Source organism: Procambarus clarkii, chromosome 21 (assembly GCF_040958095.1).
Source record: "Procambarus clarkii isolate CNS0578487 chromosome 21, FALCON_Pclarkii_2.0, whole genome shotgun sequence".
NCBI classification, from domain to species: Eukaryota; Metazoa; Arthropoda; class Malacostraca; order Decapoda; family Cambaridae; genus Procambarus; species Procambarus clarkii.
The window spans coordinates 25,483,309-25,503,628 of NC_091170.1; the positions used below are offsets into that span (position 1 = coordinate 25,483,309).

At 51.7% G+C, this 20,320-nt stretch overlaps 1 protein-coding gene across 2 annotated transcripts in view; it reads right to left on the bottom strand.

The window, feature by feature from the left end:
* LOC123760569 (metalloendopeptidase OMA1, mitochondrial) overlaps positions 1-20,320 on the bottom strand; it is a 250,307-nt gene that overhangs the window by 118,807 nt on the left and 111,180 nt on the right. For both annotated transcript variants that reach the window (XM_045746252.2, XM_069328218.1), the window contains exon 5: positions 11,611-11,784. In XM_045746252.2, coding sequence (XP_045602208.1) covers positions 11,611-11,784 — 174 coding nt within the window. The remainder of the gene's footprint in view (positions 1-11,610; positions 11,785-20,320) is intronic.

The following is a 20,320-nucleotide window of genomic DNA, read 5'->3' on the forward strand; positions in this document are numbered from 1 at the left end:
GTGGGAGGAGTTCTAGGCCTACTGGGGACCACGAGACAGAATCTGGCCCCCTCAGAGAGGCACAGGAAGCAATGGCCCATAGAATTGCACATGTGATTTGGAGCATTATATATCTGCCATCGACTGGGGCAGGCACCCAGAAAGGTAAGCGCCACAAAACAAAGCCCTATTCTGGTTAACAACAAAAATCGACAAATGAGTGGACAGAACTCCCCAAGAAAAATGAACTAACAAGCATGACGTCACATGAGCAGCGCCGCATGTCTGCGCAGCTCCCCCCTCCCCGGGAGGGGGAAGGGGAAGCCCCAGACCCCTGTGCCGGCGATCCCCGCCCCAGTTCTGAGGCTGGATATCAAAACCGCGAAAAAAATGCCAACCAGGGGGCGGGAGGGTGCCGGGGAGCCTCCGGGACTCACCCAGAAAATGGCGTTTCATTACATTCAACGCTGGTTTTCTGGGGGGAGCCCCTACGGCTCCCCGGAGCTACTTCACCAAAGACTACCTAAGAAAACAAGGGGACATACCCGGGAGGCGGTCGGTGCACCACTCCTCAACACGAAGTCGAGACAGCAACCCAAGGACCCCTCCAGAAAGCAGCAGGCACATCATTTGCTAGAAAAATGGAGAACGGCTGCAGACGAAGAAACCTATGACCACGACCATAGGAGCCAAAAACCACTGCATAAGATGAGCATAAAGATGAGCATAAAGCTCTGCCACACGACCCCCAGAGGCCAATGCCAACATAAAAAGAGAGCCGTAGCAAAGCAAACCTGAACCGAAGGAGCCACAACAATCAAGGAGAAGAAAAACAGGAGAGCACCCTGTCCAAAGACCAGGACGGCACAGGCAATGCATGAGCAGCCCCGGAGGTGAAACAACGCACGAGACAGCCTGCAAAACGGCGCAGAAGGAACATCGATACCCAAAACTAGCAGCAGAAACCAAGGTGCCAGACCCAGGAACGGCCCCAAGCGCCTCTACATCCTCCGCAAGCCAATCCTATGATGGCCCCAGGAGGGAAAAGAAACGCAGGACCAAAACCAAAATGCCACAAGCGTGCAATTCCACTGCCACAAGTCCAGCCGACAGGGAAGGAACCCGCACAAGGAGCCGCCCCGCATCAACATCCCGCAGAAGGGCAGGAGCGAAAAGGCACTCATTAACCCTCAAACTGCTAGGGGCCCAAATGGAATTCACACCCACAGGCGCAACAAAAAAAAAAAAAATCCAAAAAATTCTTTTGTCTTATAGAAGTGTTCATTTTTGTTCCCTGATCACGGAAAAAATAACAAAAAAATCGTAGGTGGCATATTTTAGCCGCAATAGGGTAGGGAAGTGTGGCAAAAAAGGGGCGTTGGCAGAGCTTTCGCCAGACGAGGTCTACTCTGCCCGAGCTGTCAGACGGCAGTTGCCACAAATATATTATTACCTAATTATTTCAATGTCTCTGATTTTTTCTTAGTTTTTTTGCAGTAATATTATTCCATACAGTGAATTGTGGTATATTTATATAATAAAATGTCTGGAACCATCGTTGTACTCAAAATTATGGTGTGTATATTAGTGATTCAATTATTATGTTCATAAAACAAAAAACAAATAGTTTTGCTGTTGTTACACTATATACACAGGTTATATATAAGTATCTGCATGTTTTGTTCACCATAACGAACTACTAAGTTGGTCTTGTGAGTCAAAAAGCAACGAGGAGTGACCGCCACACACCAGCGAGCCACTCACTGCCACTCCCTCCCTCAACACCACCTCACTCGCCCTCATTCTGCTCCCACAACACTGTTTTTGCATTTATTCACTATACACAGACGTTATATATACGTATTTACATGTTTTGTTCACCATAACTGTACATCTAAGCTTGTATGGTGAGTAAAGGCACAAAGACGTAGCTAGTCGCACAGTCAGCTGATCGGCAGCTGCCCTCAAGGCCAGACGCACTAATATTTCTCCAACAATATTGTTTGTGTTATTACGCTATATACACACATTATATATAAGTATCTACCTATTTATTCCCCATACCTGTACAAATAAGCGGGTATGGTGCCCAAAGACCATAGTGGCCATCAGTAAACAACATTACAAGTTGTGCAGACGACGCTCCTCCCTCACCAAAATGGCGGCTCCCAACCTACTCCTCTCGCTGTTATCACACTCTATACACACGTTATATATAAGTATCTACATTTGTGTTCACCATAACGAACCACTAAGCTGGTATGGTGAGTGCAGTCAATAAAAGGTGGCCACACACAGTCAGAAGACGACGCCACAACCCTCCCTCCACAGCCTTACTCCTCCCTCCATGGAGCACAGCGCTAAATATCACCACAATCCTGCTATTATCAGAATCCTGGCCAGTTTTATCACAATCAGGGGTCTTCTGTAATACAGTACTATCACTGCTAAATAATAGCAGTATCATATATATTATAGCATTTGTAGGCGATGCTGTGGTCACAAGCTGAACAGTGGTGCTGTGAGCTTGTGCTGCGTGCACCAGACTTGGTGGCTTGCTCAATACTGACGCTCTAACACCCAAGAATGTTGGCCTGGATTTTTTTTCTAGGTCGCATCTGGCAACTATCGATTGTGGCTGTACTATAGCTGCCCCTATCCCAGGCGGGGCGTTTAAATTATAGTGTTAGACATGAAATCATATATATATGATGTGGGCAGTTTCGGTTTTGTCACTGATATCATATATATATGATTTGCGCGGTTTAACCCTTAAATTGCACATTGCATCATATGATGCTTTGACCGACTTGCAGAAAATTGCGCATCGCATCATATGATGCTTTGGAGTACTACGCAAGATTTAAACGGCCCACGGATACACGGGGTTCACCACACCTTCATCAGGGCTCTTGTAAACAGATGCCATTTTTTTTAAAAATCGTGGGCCAAATTCCCGGGTGTTAGGGGGCCTCAGTATTGAGTGAGCTACCAAGCCTGACGCACGCAGCATGAGCTCACAGCACTGCTGTTCAGCTTGTGACCAAAGCATCGCCTAAAAATCCCATAATATACTTGTTCATGCTATTATGTTGCGATGATATTATTACAGAAGACCCCTGAATGTGATAAAACTGACCAGGGTTCTGATAATAGCAGGATTCTGGTGATATTTAGTGCTGTGCTGCATGGAGGGAGGGTGGTGGCGTTGTCTTCTGTGTGTGGCCACCTTTTATTGACTGCACTCACCATACCAGCTTAGTGGTTCGCTATGGTGAATACAAATGTAGATACTCATATATAACGTGTGTATAGAGGCTATAAACAGCAAGAGAAGTAGGTTGGGAGCCGCCATTTTGGTGAGGGCGGTGGCGTCGTCTGCACGATTTATCATGTTGTTTACTGGTGACCACAATGGTCTTTGGGCATCATACCAGTTTACTTGTACAAGTACAGTGAATAAAACAGGTAGATATTTATATATAATGTGTGTATATAGCGTAATAACACCACAAACAGTATTGTTGGAGGAGAAATATTAGTGCGTCTGGCCTTGAGGGCAGCAGCCAGCTGACTGTGTGAGGTCCTACGTCTTTGTGCCTTTACTCACCATATAAGCTTATATGTACAGTTATGGTGAACAAAACATGTAAATACTTATATATAACACCTGTATATAAAAGCAAAAACAGTATGGTGGGTAGAGAATTGTGGCAAGTCAGGTGAGGTGAGGGAGGGAGGGAGTGCAAGCCAGTGGCAGGCTGCCTCTAGCTGCCACTGCCCCTAGCATACCAACTTAGTGGTTCGTTATGGTGAACACGAATGTAGATACTTATATATAGCGTCTGTATATAGTGAATAAAAGCAAAAACAGTATTGTGGGGGGAGAATGTGGGTGAGTCAGGTGACTTGAGGGAGGGAGCAAGTAGCAGCCAGTGGCGGGCTGCCACTGGCTGCCACTGCCACTCAACATGCCAACTTAGTGGTTTGTTATGGTGAACACGAATGTAGATACTTATATATAACGTCTGTATATAGTGAATAAAAGCAAAAACAGTATGGTGGGAGGAGAATGTGGGTGAGTGAGGTGTTGAGGGACGGCGTGAGTGGCTGGCTGGTACACGGCGGTCACTCCTCGTTACTTTTTGACTCATAATAGCAACTTAGTGGTTCGTTATGGTGAACAAAACATGCAGATACTTATATATGACCTGTGTATATAGTGTAATAACCGACAAAGTATTTGTTCACTGTTTGATGAATATAATTGAATCAACAATATGCACACCATATTTTTGAGTACAGCGATGATTCACTCATTTTATTACTGTATATAAATACATCACACTACACACTATTGAATAAGATTACAGCAAAAAAACTACGAAAAACCAATCAGAGATATTGAAATAATTAGGTAATTATCTCTTTGTGGCAACTCCGGCCTGACAGCTGGCAAGCAACAAACCGCCTGGGACGCATGCTGAGTCAGCGCCTGTTATTTGCCAGACTTCCCCGCCCTATAGCGGGCAATATATGCCACTTACAATTTTTTATATTTTTTTTCCCATGATCAGTGAACACAAATTAACAGGTTAGGAAGAAAAAAGTTTTTTTTTTTTGTATGCGCCTGTGGGTGTCAAATGGTATATAGCCATGCGCCATTTAAGGGTTAAGGGTTAAGATGAGCAAAATTGCCCCCAGGAAAATGAGCAGTGCCGAGACAGAGCTAAGAGAAGAGATATGAACACAAGAACAAGAAGGTCAAACACCCAAAAGCTGCCTGGAATAGGACCCACAAGCCCCAGAAAGGACCGGAGGGAAGCCCAACCGAACGACGACAGACGTACCAGAAAATGGGAAGGAGCAAAACTGTTCCGAACCTTCGAGAACAAAAAGAAGCAAACACAAAGGACGAAGGCACAAAAACCCCGTCGCACCCGAGACCAAAAGTCATGCAGAACCCCAAGAAGAGGGGGACATGACGAAGAAGGCCCATCCCGGAAAAAAGGGGCGAAGACCGTAGAAAAGCACCCACCGACAGGACGTAAGCAACAGGCATAATGGACAAGGAAACCGAGCCCAGGGAGGGGCCGACACCCAAAAAGCACGTGTGGAGAGGGGGAACGGAAAAACCTCACTCCATAAAACCACAAGCCCCGCCCAGAGGGGTAGAAAAACTCCGGCGGGGACCAACAGGGCCTGAGGCCCCCCACGTTAGCCCCACCCCAGCCCCGGGAACCCACCCTGCAGGCCCCGGGGCCGAGCTGTTCCCCCAAAGCCCCAGCGTCAAGAAAAACCCCTAGGCAGCCATGAAAAACACTAAGGAAGGGAGCCCACTGGGCTCTGGAACTTGAACCGAAACCGAATGATAGGCGAGGGGCGAGACGAAGACCCCAAGCTCATCCCCAGCCAGCACAACGAGGACAGGACAGAGAATCCAAGGAACATGGAAAAACCAGGCCCGGCACAGCAAGACCGGCAAGGAAGGAGGGTCCCAGAGGGAGCACGGAAGGGGCCGAACAAAATGCCACAACCAACTCCTACAAGCAGCCACAGTACCAAAACTGCAGCAAAACGTCACCACACTCCCCGAGGAAGCGACAGGGAATAGAGGTAAATCGTAAGGGGACACAGGTGGAAACCGAGTACCCAACCGAGCCACAGGGACGGTAGAAGAAACGTGTGCAGTGTAACAGGTAATCGAAGGAACACATTAGGCAGCCCAACTTGGGCTGACCCCATACACAGCCCCAAGAGCAGAGACGAGAGCGCCCATGAAGCACAGAATCCATTCGTCAGGCGAACGACAGGGAAGAGGCGGAACCAAAGAGCCAGAACCCAATCCTGCAAGCACAAGGAGGCGAACACAAAACGCCCTCGACACAGGAAAACGTACCACCGAACAGGCCCCTCCACCGTTGCACTGTGGAACAAGGTGGAGGTGGGGCCCTGAACTCAAGCAAGGTTAGACAAGCATAGGAGAGGGGCAGGATGAGTACAGGCAGGAGCCGCCTCGGAAGGGCCAAGAGGCCACCCGCAGTCACCCGTGAACCGAGGAAGGAAGCAGGTGGTGAGAACAAGAGCTGCCCTGTATGGGCCAATAGCCCTGCAGTAGGCACCTCCGTTGGTACAGTCCACGTTCTCAAGTACGGATGTACACCCATTCCTACTTCCAAAAACAAAAACAGCGTCAGGACGAAGGAGATGCCAGACCGCACCAACTCACCAGCAGAACATAAGCGCTGAAGGGCCATGATGCAAGCCTATGAGAACGCAGCCCCCCCCCCCCCCCCCCGAGAGAAAATGGATGCAGAACACCAACACGTGTGCACACCGCCCGGAACCAAAACAAACTCCCACGGCGCATACGCAGGACAGAAAGAAAAGTAGCCCAACCAGCGACAAGCAGCCCAACTGGCGACAAGCAGCCCAACTGGCGACAAGTAGCCCAACCGGCGATAAGGATCCCAAATGGCGACAAGGATCCCAAACGGCGACAAGTAGCCCAAACGGCTACAAGGAGCCCAAACGGCTACAAGGAGCCCAATCGGTCCAGAACAGAAGGAACCAGTATGGAGGCAAACTCCGGGACATGCAGGAGGTAAGCCGCAAAGGCCAACCGCACCGCAGGCGAAGAGATGCGGGTAGCCGAAAACCTCCAGAAAACGGAACCGAAGAAACCACAGGGACACGGAAACGAACCCGGGGAGGAGCAGAACCCAAGCCCAAATCGTACACAGAGGGGGACAAAGAAAACCCCACTCCTTGCAACAGTAAGCCCCGCTCAGAAGGACGGAAATCCAGGCGGGGCGCAATGGAGCCCAAGGCCCCCAAGGCCGCTCCTCCCCAACCCCAGGAGCCTCTACACCAGGCCCCAGGGCCGAGTCGACCTCCAAAGCCCAGGCTCCACAAGAAAAAGCCGGGGCAGCCGAGAGAGCTGGAAGAGAAGGGGCCCACTGGTCAGACCCCGTAGCATCGGCCGGAGGAACAGACTCGAATGCCTCCGCAGCTACCCCGGACGGGGCAACCCCCTAAACTGCCCAAGTCTCAGAACCTCTAACCCCGCCCCGACCCCGAAGCCTGCAGATGCGTAGGAATCGGAAGCAGGAGGGGGAAAAACAAGGGGGCGTGGAAGGAACCAAGGCCGAAGCGACCAAAACCCCGAAGTCTGGGTCCCTACACAAAGCGGGACAGCCTCGGGGCGTCCGGGGAAGCGACAAACCCGAGCGCGTTGCAACAACCTACCCCGCAACACGCAAGCTGCCTGCACCCACGGGAATTCATCAGCAGACTGGGTGAATGGAGTCACGAACAAGCAACAAAGCTCGCAGGACTCAGGGTCCAATGTGTTACCGACCCAACAGGCAGCATGACGGAGGCAAAAACAAGGAGAGTCACCCTGAGACAACGGGACAGAGGAACCCTCAACTGTGGGGCCCGAGGGTCTCCACTATCGGACCCGAGAGCCCCGGGGGGTTTCCCAGGGCCCCTAGACTGGGTCTGCTAAGGGTTATCCCAGGCAGGGCACTGCTAACCGGCGTCCCAAACTACCAAGCAAACTGCTAAAGCTGAACCCACGGGACGTGTCCACCCGTGAGGGCGAAGCAGGGGGTGCCACCACACAAACGACCCTAATATAACGGGGAAGGGGGGGAAGAAACAAGGCAGACCCCCTACCAGGCAAAAACAAATATAAAAGAAAAACCACACAAGTGGACAAAGTACCCAGAGGGAACAGAGCCGGCCGCTTTTTATAGGTGAAAACTAGCTACGCAGTACCCTGCGCCCCACCAGTGCTATAACTACCACTTACCCCAAGGCAAACAAGGGAGGAAAACCCCTAAACACTCGGGGCGGCCAAACGCCAAGCAGCGAAAAGCCAACAGAGGTAGACCCATGGTGACTTGTGGAAGGCAACCCCAAGCCCCAAGGGCGGTACTTACAGGGCACTCAGGGAAGGTGACTCTAAGCACATGCAGCCCGAGTACTTGAGAATACTACTACCAGCTCACACGACCACCGTAAGAGCAGCACTGCAAACAAGTCACAGCACTGAGACAAGACCGGAGCTGAAGCCACACAACCATGCACTATCCCATCAGCCGAGGAACTGGGGCGGGGATCGCCGGCACAGGGGTCTGGGGCTCCCTCTTCCCCCCTCCCGGGGAGGGGGGAGCTGCGCAGATATGCGGCACGGCTCGTGTGACTTCATGCTTGTTAGTTCGTTTTTCTTGGGGAGTTCTGTCTACTCGTTTGTCGATTTTTGTTGTTAACCAGAATAAGGGTTTGTTTTGTGGCGCTTACCTTTCTGGGTGCCTGTCCCGGTCGATGGCAGATATAGAATGCTCCAAATCACATGTGCAATTCTATGGGCCATTGCTCCCCGTGCCTCTCTGAGGGGGCCAGGTTCTGGCCCGTGGTCCCCGGTAGGCCTAGAACTCCACCCACATCGACTGATGCAAAATAGTTAGGGTATCCATATCAGCCATGGATAGCTCCGGGGAGCAGTAGGAGCTTCCCCCAGAAAACATGCTTTTTTTGAAAAACAGCACCATTAGTTGGACGTAAGAGCAACACATGCTGTAATCTCCCAAAGTTCTTCACCGATTTCTTTGAAATTTTGACACAACGTTCCATTCGAATACGTGCATGTTTTTATATACCTACTATGTAGATGCCACCCCTGTGACAGGTAAAAACATGTATTTTTGAAAAACAGTGCCATCTGTTGCACATAAAACCAACACATGCTATACTAATTATGTTACGATTACATTTCAATGTTTCCGATTTCATTGATAAATTGAATTTTCATAGATTTTTATTTATTTTCATTTTGATTTAATTATTTTGTGTGATATTGCGTTGGAATTGAGCTGTGTTGTTTCCCATACCGTTCATTTCATGAGCATATTTTTTTTATTGTTTTTCATTTCGTTTTTTAATTTTTTTCTTATATTTCAGTGATAGGAAAGTCTGGGACCAGATTCACTATGCAGTTACGCAAGTATTTATGAACGTGTATATCTTTCCTCATTCTTTGATGGCTTTGGTTACATTTATTAAACAGTTTACAAGCATGAAAACTTGCCAATCAACTGTTGTTAGTGTTATAAACAGCCTCCTGGAGCTTTGGAGCTTATTAACTGTTTAATAATTGCAAACAAAGCCGTCAAAGATTGAGAAAAGATGTTTAGGTTCGTAAGTGTTTGCGTAACTTCTTCGTAAATCTTGCCCCAGATCATTTGATGTTCCCAATTTTCTGATGGGAACATCAGATCATTTGATCATCAGATGAGGGAGTGGGGAATGGTGGGATGGATGAGAGGATGGTAGTGGGGGATAATGGGGAGGATGAGGGGACAGGGTAATGGTATGGGAGGACGAAGGAACAGGGAAGTTGGGATAGTGGGAACAGGGGAATGGAGAATGGTGGGGAGAACAAGGGGACAAGGGAGTGGGGAATAGTAGGGAGGACGAGCAGATGGGGGAGGGGAAAATGGTAGGGAGGACAAGGGAACGGAGTAGTGGGAGATAGTGGGGAAGACGAGGGGACGGTGGAGTGGGGAACAGTTAGGAGGACGAGGGGATGATGGGGAGGAAAAAGGGATGAGGGAGTGAGGAATGGTTGAGAAGACGAGGGGATGGGGGAGTGGGGAATGGTTGGGAGGACGAGGGGACATAGGAGTGAGGAATGGTTGGGAGGACGAGGGGAAGGGAGGGGGGGAATGGTTGGGAGGACTGGGAGACCGGGGATAGGTTTCTGTGGCTCAGCAATGCACATGCGTTGCTGAGCCACAGCAATGTGCGGCCGGGTACAGCTAGTTATTATAATAATAATTGTTGTATCAGAATCATACTGAATCAGAATATAGGCCCTTGGGTTCTTTTTGACTCTGGGTGGTTCCTTGTTCCCTTGCAGAGGAAACAAGAAACTACCCAGTCACTCCCTCCTTGTTCTAACAGGAGGGTCTCCTGTTGCAGGCGGGTGTTACGGCCCTACTGGGATGCAACCAGGTTCTTCTCTGATGGTAGTAGAGTTTTGGAATCTGGCCCCAAGTTAGTAGAGGCTTTCAAGGGGTGTGTTCCGTAACGCAAGTTAAATTAAAGGGGGAGGGATACAAATGTTCCAGTTTTTCTGATATATTTACCACCACCATAAATAAATAAATAAATAACAGTCGCACGCGGGGATTATTACTACACTTATGTACAGTTGTGTCTTCCTCCGAAGACACTGGATGCTCAACGCTGCTCACTATGGGTAGCCCTGGTTCCTTCTTCCGTGGTCCACGATGAATCCACTATGACTATGACGAATCTACCCTGGCCACAGGCCAGCCAAATCACAGTCCCACTGGGTGCTTCGTCGTGGAGGCCTTCAACCACAATCCAACCTGTAGCTGGCAGGTACCAATCAGCTCCGCTGTGTAGGCCACTCCACGACCGATACTTAGGGTTGCGTGCCCTAGCCAGGAGCCTCGTGTGACTCGCTGGTCACTCTCCTCATACAGCACCCCAGTGGGTGGTCTCCTCCACCAGCCAACCCCGGATAAGGCGATTCCCAACACTGCCACTCCTCAGGCAAGCTATTACTCTCAACAGAGTTCGTCCAGGGATGGCTCACAGCTTCTTCAAAGCAGACTGATGAGGAGACCTTGGCTGCCTTGGGTAGACTGATCCATCGTCCAACACCGCAGTCCCAGGTCGACTCTGCAATCAGATACGTCATTAATACTGGGACGCTCTAGGGAACCTCACTTACAGGCTTAGACACAAACGTCCACCTCTTCACTCCATAGATGGCATTGCTGTCTAAGCGCCACCTCACCAGAGGTCAGCAGCGGCTATTCCACGAGCCAATTAAGAAGGGAATCCAGCACGTATTGCCGGCGTCTTTCGTCATCACTAGATGGCATCGTCCATTTGGAGGGGGTTCGGGAGCGGACTCACAGATGGCATTGTTGTCACTGCTCCGTGCTCCGACGATGGACTCGGGTCGTAACAGGGGGGGGAGGAGTTTTAATGTCCTTCCTTCCTGTATGAGAATGTTTATGTGCGGCTTCCCACAGGATTCAGTTCTGTGTGCCTCTGGGCCAATTGGGATCTTTCTTCCAGAAGTTTCCTTCCTCTCAAATCCCTATTTTGGAGGCTTGAGAGGCTCTCTTTACATACCTCTTGTGAGACCCAGATTTTGCCACTTTCTTGGTCCCTGCCTCTTTTTGGGTTTGGGTCTTCCTCTCCTTATTAGAGGCATATGAGGTTCCAAATTCTCCCTGGCTAGCAGACATCTTTTGATCATGCTTGGGGCTTGGCAGAGCTTTTGTCGTACCCAAATGCTTACACAGCGTAAGGTGTCCAAATGCTTACATAGCGTGAGGTGGCGACCATGTTCCAGGTATTCCAGGGGCCTTTTTTATATGCCCCTCATTGGCTGTCTGTTTGCTTTCAATCTTTCTGGGGATGTGGATCTCATTCAGCCCCATTCAAAGGTGCTTTTGCTGTTGGTGGCACTGGTTGTGGGCAAACTTCATGCTTATTAACATTTGGGTTCCATCATGTGGTTTGGGGCCTCCTTGAGCTCCATCTAAACACTGTAAATAGGTAAAAAAAAGTAAAATGGCTTACCGGTAGGACAAAGCAGTTGTCCGAGGGGTCATCAATAACAGTAACAGTCCAAATCTTGGTGTACAGTTGTGGTATAATATTGTTGGCCTGCAGTATTCGGTTACCCACCCTTTGAACTTGGTCAACCATATGGTGATTCTGTGGCAGCCTTTGATGTCCAAACTGTGCCATTTCCTGTCCAAATTTAGAAAGTAATGATATAAATATTGTAGGGTGTTTATTTCTTTGAGCTAAAACTACATGAAGCTTTAACCCATAAAATGTTATCATTATATGTTTATTGTCAGTGTAATGTTGTTATCATCGGGGCCTGACAGCTGAGTGGACAGTGCTTCAGATTCGTAGTCCTGAGGTTCCGGGTTCGATCCCCAGTGGAGGCGTAAACAAATGGGTAGTTTCTTTCACCCTGATGCCCTTGTTACCTAGCAGTAAATAGGTACCTGGGAGTTAGACAACTGCTACGGGCTGCTTCCTGGGGGGTGTGTAACAAAAAAGAGGCCTGGTTGAGGACCGGGCCGCGGGGATGCTAAGCCCCGAAATCATCTCAAGAAAACCTCGAGATATCAAATGATGATTTACGTTTTGTGTCAATGTTTAAATACCAATGTTGTCAATATGGTTCAAAAAGATCGATGGTGTCTCCTAGCAGTCATGGGAGGCAGCAAAATAGTAAGAAAGACTTCCTCTCCTGGTCTCAAATCATATGAAGATTGAAGCACATACCTAAATTAATAAAAAAACAGCATTGAATGTAATGAAACACCATTTTCTGGATGAGTCCCAGAGATTCCCCAGAGCTATCCCAGGCTGATATGCTAATATCAGACTTTGGCATCAGTCATGTGTATGGAGTTCTTAGGCCTACCAGGGACCACGGCCAGAAACGGGCCCCCCTCAGACAGGCAAGGGGAGCAATGGCCTATAGAAACCCCAGTGTGTTTGGAAGCATTCTCTATCTGCCATCGACCGGACCAGGCACCCAGAGAGGTAAGCGCCCCAAAACAAACCCCTATTCTGGTTAAAATTGCTATTAAAAGCCGAACCAGTGGATAGAACTCCCCAACAGAAAACGAGCCAACTAGTATGACGTCACACGTCGCTGCGCTGCTTCCCCCTCCCCGGGAGGGGGAAGGGGAAGCCCCAGACCCTTCACGCCGGCTACTCTCACCTCAGTTCTGAGGCTGGATGTCAAAAACATGTAAAAACACTGACTGAAGGGAGGGAAGGAGAGATGCTGGGGAGCCTCCGGGACTCACCCAGAAAATGACGTTTCATTACATTCAACGCAGGTTTTCTGGGGGGAGCCCCGTCAGCTCCCCGGAGCTAACTACCCACACACGGAAGAAGAGGGACTTACCCTGGAGGCGGTCATCGCTCACTCCTCAACTCGAAGCCGAGACAACTGGCTGCAACCGCCGACCCAAAGCAACACAGGTCCGATGGGGCCCAGGGACATTCATGAGGTAAGAAGCAGTCAGGACCCTGTTCGATTGCCAAAAACCCCTAGCCCGAATATCAGACCAAGACATATTCCCAAAGACGGCAGCAAGAGCCGCGAACTTACGGACGTCATGGGCACGGGGATAGACCGCAGGCTGGCTGGATTTGATAACCCTGCGGACGACCTGGGAGACCCGAACCTGCGAACAGGGAAGAAGAGAAACAGAATCAACCCAAAGCGCGTCCCCGGACACAGAAGCCGTGGCGCGCAAATAGCGGCGGAGCACCGCAACCGGACACAAAGCATAATGCACCCCCAGCCATACCAATCAAGCATCAACAACCCACGAACCCCTCCGGAATGCAGCAGACTCATTCCTCGCCAGAAAAGAAGAAGACGGCTGCAAGCGAACAAAACAATTGCCACAACCGAAAGAGGAGAAACCTCTGCGCCAGAGGAGAGCATGAAGCTCCCCGACCCGACCCCCAGCGGTTAATGCCAACAAGAAAAGAGCCTTGGAGAAACAATCCCAGACCGAAGGGGCCACAACAAAACAATGAGACGAAAGGTAAGCGAGCGCTCCATCCAAAGACCAGGACGGCTCGGGCGGCGCATGAGCATGCCGGAGGTGACACAAAGCACGAGACAGCCTGTGAAACGGCGCAGACGCAACATCGATACCGAAGGCAAGCTGAAGCGGCTCCGCCAGCGCCGCACGATACAAGGCGACAGTGTTAGGCATAAGATGATGGTCCTGAAACAAGCAGGAGAGAAAGGACAAGATCACCCTAACAAACAACGAACACGACGAAGATGCAAAAAGAAACAGAAGGACCGTCAGGAAACTTCATACTGCCCCCTAGAAGACACCCTCAGGTGGGACACCAACAAGGAGGCCACCTGATCACCATAGAGATGATGATAGACTCGAGTCAAAAAACCCATACGCAAAGACTCGAGAAGATCGAACCAGCCACATGACGTACTGGCCCAATTTGTTGAAAGAGGCGGAGCCACGGGAAAACCCTCGGGTTCAGACACCGAGCAAGCAGCGCCTGAAACCAAGGCTGGGCCGGCCACTAAGGGGACTAGAAGGACAACTCTCCCCAGGTAAGTCTCCAAGCGAGTCAGAACCTGGAGCAACAGCCAAATCGGGGGAAAGAGGGACAGGAACTCCCACCTCGATCAGTCCAGCTGAAAGGCATCGACCTGACGGCCTCGCGATTGGGGAAGGGCACCGCATACACGGGAAGGCGCCTCGTCCACGCTGACGCGAAAAGGTCCACCTTGGGGCTCCCGAACGTCTGGCAAAGCCAACGGAAGGAAGCGTCGTCGACCGTCCACTCTGTGGAGAGGGGAACAAAGCGAGACAGGCCGTCGGCCAAGACACTGGAATCTCCCTGTACGTGAACCACCAGGATAGCCAAACCCCAAGATCTCAGCAGACAAGTCACCCGAAGCGACCAACCCCAAAGAGACAAGGATCGCATTGAACCCCCACGGTTCAGGCAATGAACCACCGGAGAGCAGTCCGAATGGAGCCGAATCGTCGATCTGCGGGTGATCCGAATCCTCCGAAGAGCAAACCACACCACTGCGAATTCCCGCACAGTGCTGTGAGCTTGACAGAAGGACGGGCCCTAATGCCCCTGGCCAGCCTGGTGAGCACTGGTCACAAAGCCCCAGCTGAGACGACGCATCAGTGTACACATTGAGCAAAGGGCTTGGGTAGGCGTGAAGGCACTGAACCCCAAAAAACCCAAAGCCGGCGACACAGCAGCCGACGCAAGGCCCCCGGGGGTCATACCCAGCGATCGCGAGAGAGGCAGAAGGGGCGACCCTGAAGGAACCAGAACAGCCAACGAAGCCAAACCGAACCCGGCGGGTAGACTACCATCGCGAAGTTCAGGCTCCCACACAGCCCCTCGAGGAACCGCCGGGTGACCCGTGGGCCCACCAGAAACAGACGAAGGCGGGACCACAGCTGCAGGAGAGACTCCCGAGGAAGAGACAAGGAAGCTGTCCAAGAGTCCCAAACGAGACCCAGCCAAGTCTGAACCTGAGAGGGGACCAGATGGGACTTCCTCCAATTCACCAAGAACTCAAACCCGGCGAGCTGGGAAAGAACCAAATCCCTGGCTAGCAAGCAAGCCGACCGGCTGAGAGCCCAAACCAACTAGTCGTCGAGGTAGGCCAACACCCCTACACTTAAGAGATGCAAACGGGCCGCCATGACCCGCGTAAGGCGTGTGAATACGCGAGGTGCCAGGTTCAACCCGAACGGGAGACAACGAAAGCGGTAACGTAGATGCCCCACAACAAAACTGAGCCAGGCGCGGAACCTCGAATGAATCGGGACAAGCCAATAAGCGTCCCGGAGGTTCAGGGACACCATTCAAGCGTCCGGTTCCAAGAGGAGCCGAACCTGAGACAGCGTAGTCATCCGAAAGGAGGAGCAATGAACCAAGGGGCTCAGACGGGACAAGTCCAGAATGAACCACAGGTCCGAGCAGTCCCGTTTCAGGACCGGAAACAGACGGGAAACCCCATCTGAGGGACAACGTCGTTTCGACGACAGCCAAGCGAACCCACTCCAAGACGACCTGACAGAGCGCGGGGGAAGAAACTTGCCCTGCCAGCCCTGACCCCCCAAAGGGGTAGCCACCCAATGCCACCGCAGGCCGACAGACACGACCCGAAACACCCACGAGTCGTGGCACCAGGCGTGGGCGAACAGCGCAAGCCTCCCCCCCCATCACCCCGTCAAGGGGGCAAACCGCGAAAGGGCTGGCGTTCCTTATGAGACCCAGAACCCCTCACAGAGCGAACACCGCGCCGACCAGACGAGGGCAGGTCCGAAGCAAGAGCCGAACCCGAACCTGATACCAGTGGCCTACCACAACGTGAGGAACCCCGAGCCCTGGCATGACCTTTCCGAGAAGACCCACCACAGGACCCCCGGAAAACCAACAAGTCCGACATTGGACGACAAGCCGATGACGCAGCCAGGATAAACTGCGCCACGGCCAACTCCTCAAACAGAAGAGGACAAAAAGGCGACGACAGCCTAAGAGCCAGAGCCCAAGCAGATTCCATGGAAGAACCCAGCACCTCCTGCCGACACGCGAGACAGAAAGCATAAAACTGGGAAGCCGTATCCCGCAATATCGGCGCGAAAAGCTTCAACAAGGCAGCTGTTGAATACGCTGCCAAGGACAAGGCACCGGACCCCGGGACAGACCCAATCACCTTCACATCTTCCACGAGCCAATCCGAGGACAGCTTCAGGAGGGAAAAAGAATCACAAGGTCGGAGCCAAAAGGCCCCAGGCGCGCAAGTCCTCCACCATGAGTGCCAACGAAAGGGAGGGTACCTGCACATGGAGCTGAACAACGCCCACATTGTGGGGAAGGGCAAAGGCAAACAAACACTCATTCGGGTACTCAAGATCACCCCCCCAGGAAAACCTGAATCACAGTGGAAGCTTCCTTCCACTCTAGCGTGCGGGAACGACAGAAGGAATGCCAGGAATCCAGAACAAACAACGGGCAGTCCGCTAGCCAGGAAGACTCCGGAACCTCGTAACGGAGTCAGCAAGGGAACGAGGTCCCAAACCTGAATTCGAATGGATCCATTTCCGAGGCATAATCTGGGTCATGCAAGAGGTGCGCTGCAAGGGCCGCCCACATCACACCAGGTTGGATGCGATAAGCCGAAAACCTCCGGAAAGACGGAACCGATGCACCCGTAGGAACACGGAACCAAACCCGGGGAGAGGCAAACACCAAATCCAACTCGTACGCAGAGGGGGGAAAAGAAAACCCCACTCGGACCCCAAGTCAGCCCCTCCCCAGCCCCGAGGTCCTTCATAGCAGGACCCAGGGCAGAGTCCTCTCCCCAAGCACCGACCCCACAAGACAAGGACGGAGCAGCCGTAGAAGCCGGAAGAAAGGGGGCCCACTGGTCAGACCCAAAAGCTTCGGCCGGGAGACAAGACTCGAAAGCCTCCGCCACCGCCCCCCCCCCCCTTGAAGGGGCATCCCCCGAAGCTGCCCAAGTTTCGAGATCAAGGAACCCCTGCTCCGACACCGAAACCCTCAGACGTTTTGGGGCCGGAAGCAGGGGGGGGGGGGACCAGAACGAACAACAGGAGGGGGAAGGATGAGAAGGTGTGGACTGAACCAGCATCGAAGCGACCCCCACCCCCAAGTCTGGGTCTCGAAAAGCAAAGCTGCCCCGGAGCATCTAGGTGAGCAATCAACCGAGCGCATTGCAACAGACGAAACCTAGCTTGCAACACACGTGCTGACTGTACCCGAACAGAATCATCAGAGAATTGGGTAAATTGACCAAACAGGCAGCGTGGCAGAAGCAAAAACAATGAGGGTCACCCTGAGACAAGAGGACCGAGCAACCCTCAAACTTGCACAAAGCGAGCGGGGACTCCTGGGTCACATCCATCGGACCTACGTGCCCCCTAGGGGATTCACAGGATCCTGAGCGTTTACTTTAAGAGGACTCGCGCTCAGGTAGTCCCAGGCAGGGTGCAGCTAACAGGCGCCCAAAATTACCAAGCAAACCTCTATAGCTGAACCCCAGGGTACACTCACGGGGACCTAGCAGGGGCGCCCCACCAAAGAGAACCGTGGAAGGGCAAACACCAGTGGAATAACAGGGCAGAACCCCCCACAAGGCAAAAACAAAAAGAAAAACAAAACCCGGCAAGAGGACATCGAACCCCAAGGAACAGAACCGGCCACTATGGCGGGAGTACAAAGCTGCACAGCACCCCGCACCCCTACCAATGTAAACTGCCTCTTACCCGTAAGTAACAAGGGAGAACAGAACAGAACACCCAAGAGCCCAACTGGCGGCCGATAAACCAAACGGTAGAACGGACCAGCAGAGGCAGATCCCGAGGAGCCTGTGGAAGGTGGCCCCAAGGGCAGTACTTACAGGGCACCTAGGGAAGGCAGCCCTAGGCACATGCAGCCCGAGTACTGAAGATAACTCCTGGCTCTCGCACCCACAGAAAACAAACACCACACACAAAGCACAGTGCTGTAGCGACACTGGAACCAGAGCACACGACCTTCACCTATAGCATCAGCCTCAAGAACTGAGGTGTGGGTAGCCGGTGTGAAGGGTCCGGGGCTTCCCCTTCCCCCTCCCAGGGAGGTGGAAGCTGCGCAGACAGCAGCGCGGCAACGTGTGATGTCATAATAGTTTGTTCGTTTTCTGTTGGGGAGTTCTATCCACTAGTTCGGCTTTTGGTAGCAATTTTAACCAGAATAGGGGTTTGTTTTGGGGGCGCCTACGTTTCTGGGTGCCTGATCCAGTCGATGGCAGACATAGAATGCTTCCAACCACATGGGGATTCCTATAGGCCATTGCTCCCCTTGCCTCTCTGAGGGGGCCCGGTTCTAGCCGCGGTTCCCGGTAGGCCTAAGAACTCCATACACATGACTGATGCCAAAGTCTGACATTAGCATATCAGCCTGGGATAGCTCCGGGAAACCCACGGGGCTTCCCCCAGAAAACCAGCGTTGAATGTAATGAAACGCCAATTTCTGGGTGAGACCTGGAGGCTCCCTGGAGCTATCAGGCTAATGTGTTTTATATTAGACTGGGACATTAGCTATGGAGTTTCTACCTACCAGGGACCATGAGCCAGAACCTGGCTCCCCTTCAGAAAGGTTTCAGGGAGCAATGGCCCTGGAAAACCCCCATGTTTTTTTTTTTCCTTATCTGCCATTGATCGGGGTTAGGCACCCAGAAAGGTAGGCATAACAAAACAAACCCCACATGGTAGGAAACTAACAACAAAAACCTAAAAGAGAGGTAGAGCTCCCTCCAGTTCCAAGGAAACAAGCAGATGTGACACTGTACTGCTGAACCGCTCGTCCGCGCAGCCCTCCCCTCCCCACGCCGGCTACTCGGGCCTTCAGTTCAAAAGCTATCCAAACAAACCGAAAACCTGCCGACTGGAGGGAGGAAGAGAGGGTTGCCAGGGGGCCTCCGAGGCTCGCCCAGAAAATGGTGTTTCATTACATTCAATGCTGGGTTTCTGTAGGAAACCCCTACTGCTCCCTGGAGCTACATACCCAAAGATAAAGAAAAAGAGGTACTTACCCAGGAGGCGGCCGCCACAAACTCCTCAACGCGAAATCAAGACAACTGGCTGCAATCTGCAACCCAAAGCAACACAACACACCAGAAACAAACACCAAAAACAAATACCTATTTGATATTCCAAGAGTACGACTTAATCAAACAAGAAATGCTCTACAAATCAAGGGACCCAGAATGTGGAATTACCCTCCCAATCATATCAAAGGCAGTCGCCAGCAATCGCCAACTGACCAACTGGTCAGTTGGCGAGACCAGTTGGTGCTCGCCAACTGGTCTCTCATCCAGTTGATGAGCACCAACCATCAGACTGTGCTCGCCAAAGAGAGGACGAGCACAGCCAGATGGCACTCGAGGTGAGACATAAAGAACAGAGACACCACCTCTGTTAGGATAGGCTCAAAGAGCTTCAACAGTGCGGCCAATGCCCTAGCTGCCAAGGACAGCACCCCCCCAGACGAAGGCTGGCACTCAACGCCCCGACATCCTCCTGAAGCCAGGTAGAAGACAGCTCGACAAGAGAAAAGAAATGTAAGACCAAAGTCAAATAACCATGGGCGTGCAAATCCTCTGCAACCAAGGATGCTGAAAGGGAAGGAACCTGCGCCTCCAGCTGCACAAAGTCAACATCCCAAGAAAGAACAGGGGCGGACAAGCAAGCATTTAAGGCACTCAAACTCGCTACCCCCACCCCAGGTAAACCTACAGAATGGTAGTTGGTTCTCTCCACTCAAGCGTGCGGGACCGACAGAGCCCATGCCATGCCCCCAATTAAAAGAAATGGCAGTCTGCCAGCCAGGAAGACTCCGGAACATCCAAAGGCACCCAAAATATGGAAGAACCGAACTCAAAAGAGGACGAATACAAACCAGTGGCGGAATCCGGGTCTCGAAGGAGGTATGCAGCATGAGTCTCCCGAACCTCCCTTGCAGAGATATGAGATGCAGAAAACTTCCAGAAAGACAGGGCCGAAGTACCCAAAGGGGCCTGGAACCGAACCCGGGGAGGAGCTGAACCCAAATCATACTCATACAGGGAACGGGGGTTAAGAATACCCCTCTCCCTGCAACAACAAGCCCCACGAGGAAAGCTCAAGCACCCAAGCGGGGTCAAAGGGAACCCAAGGCCCCCAGGTCGACT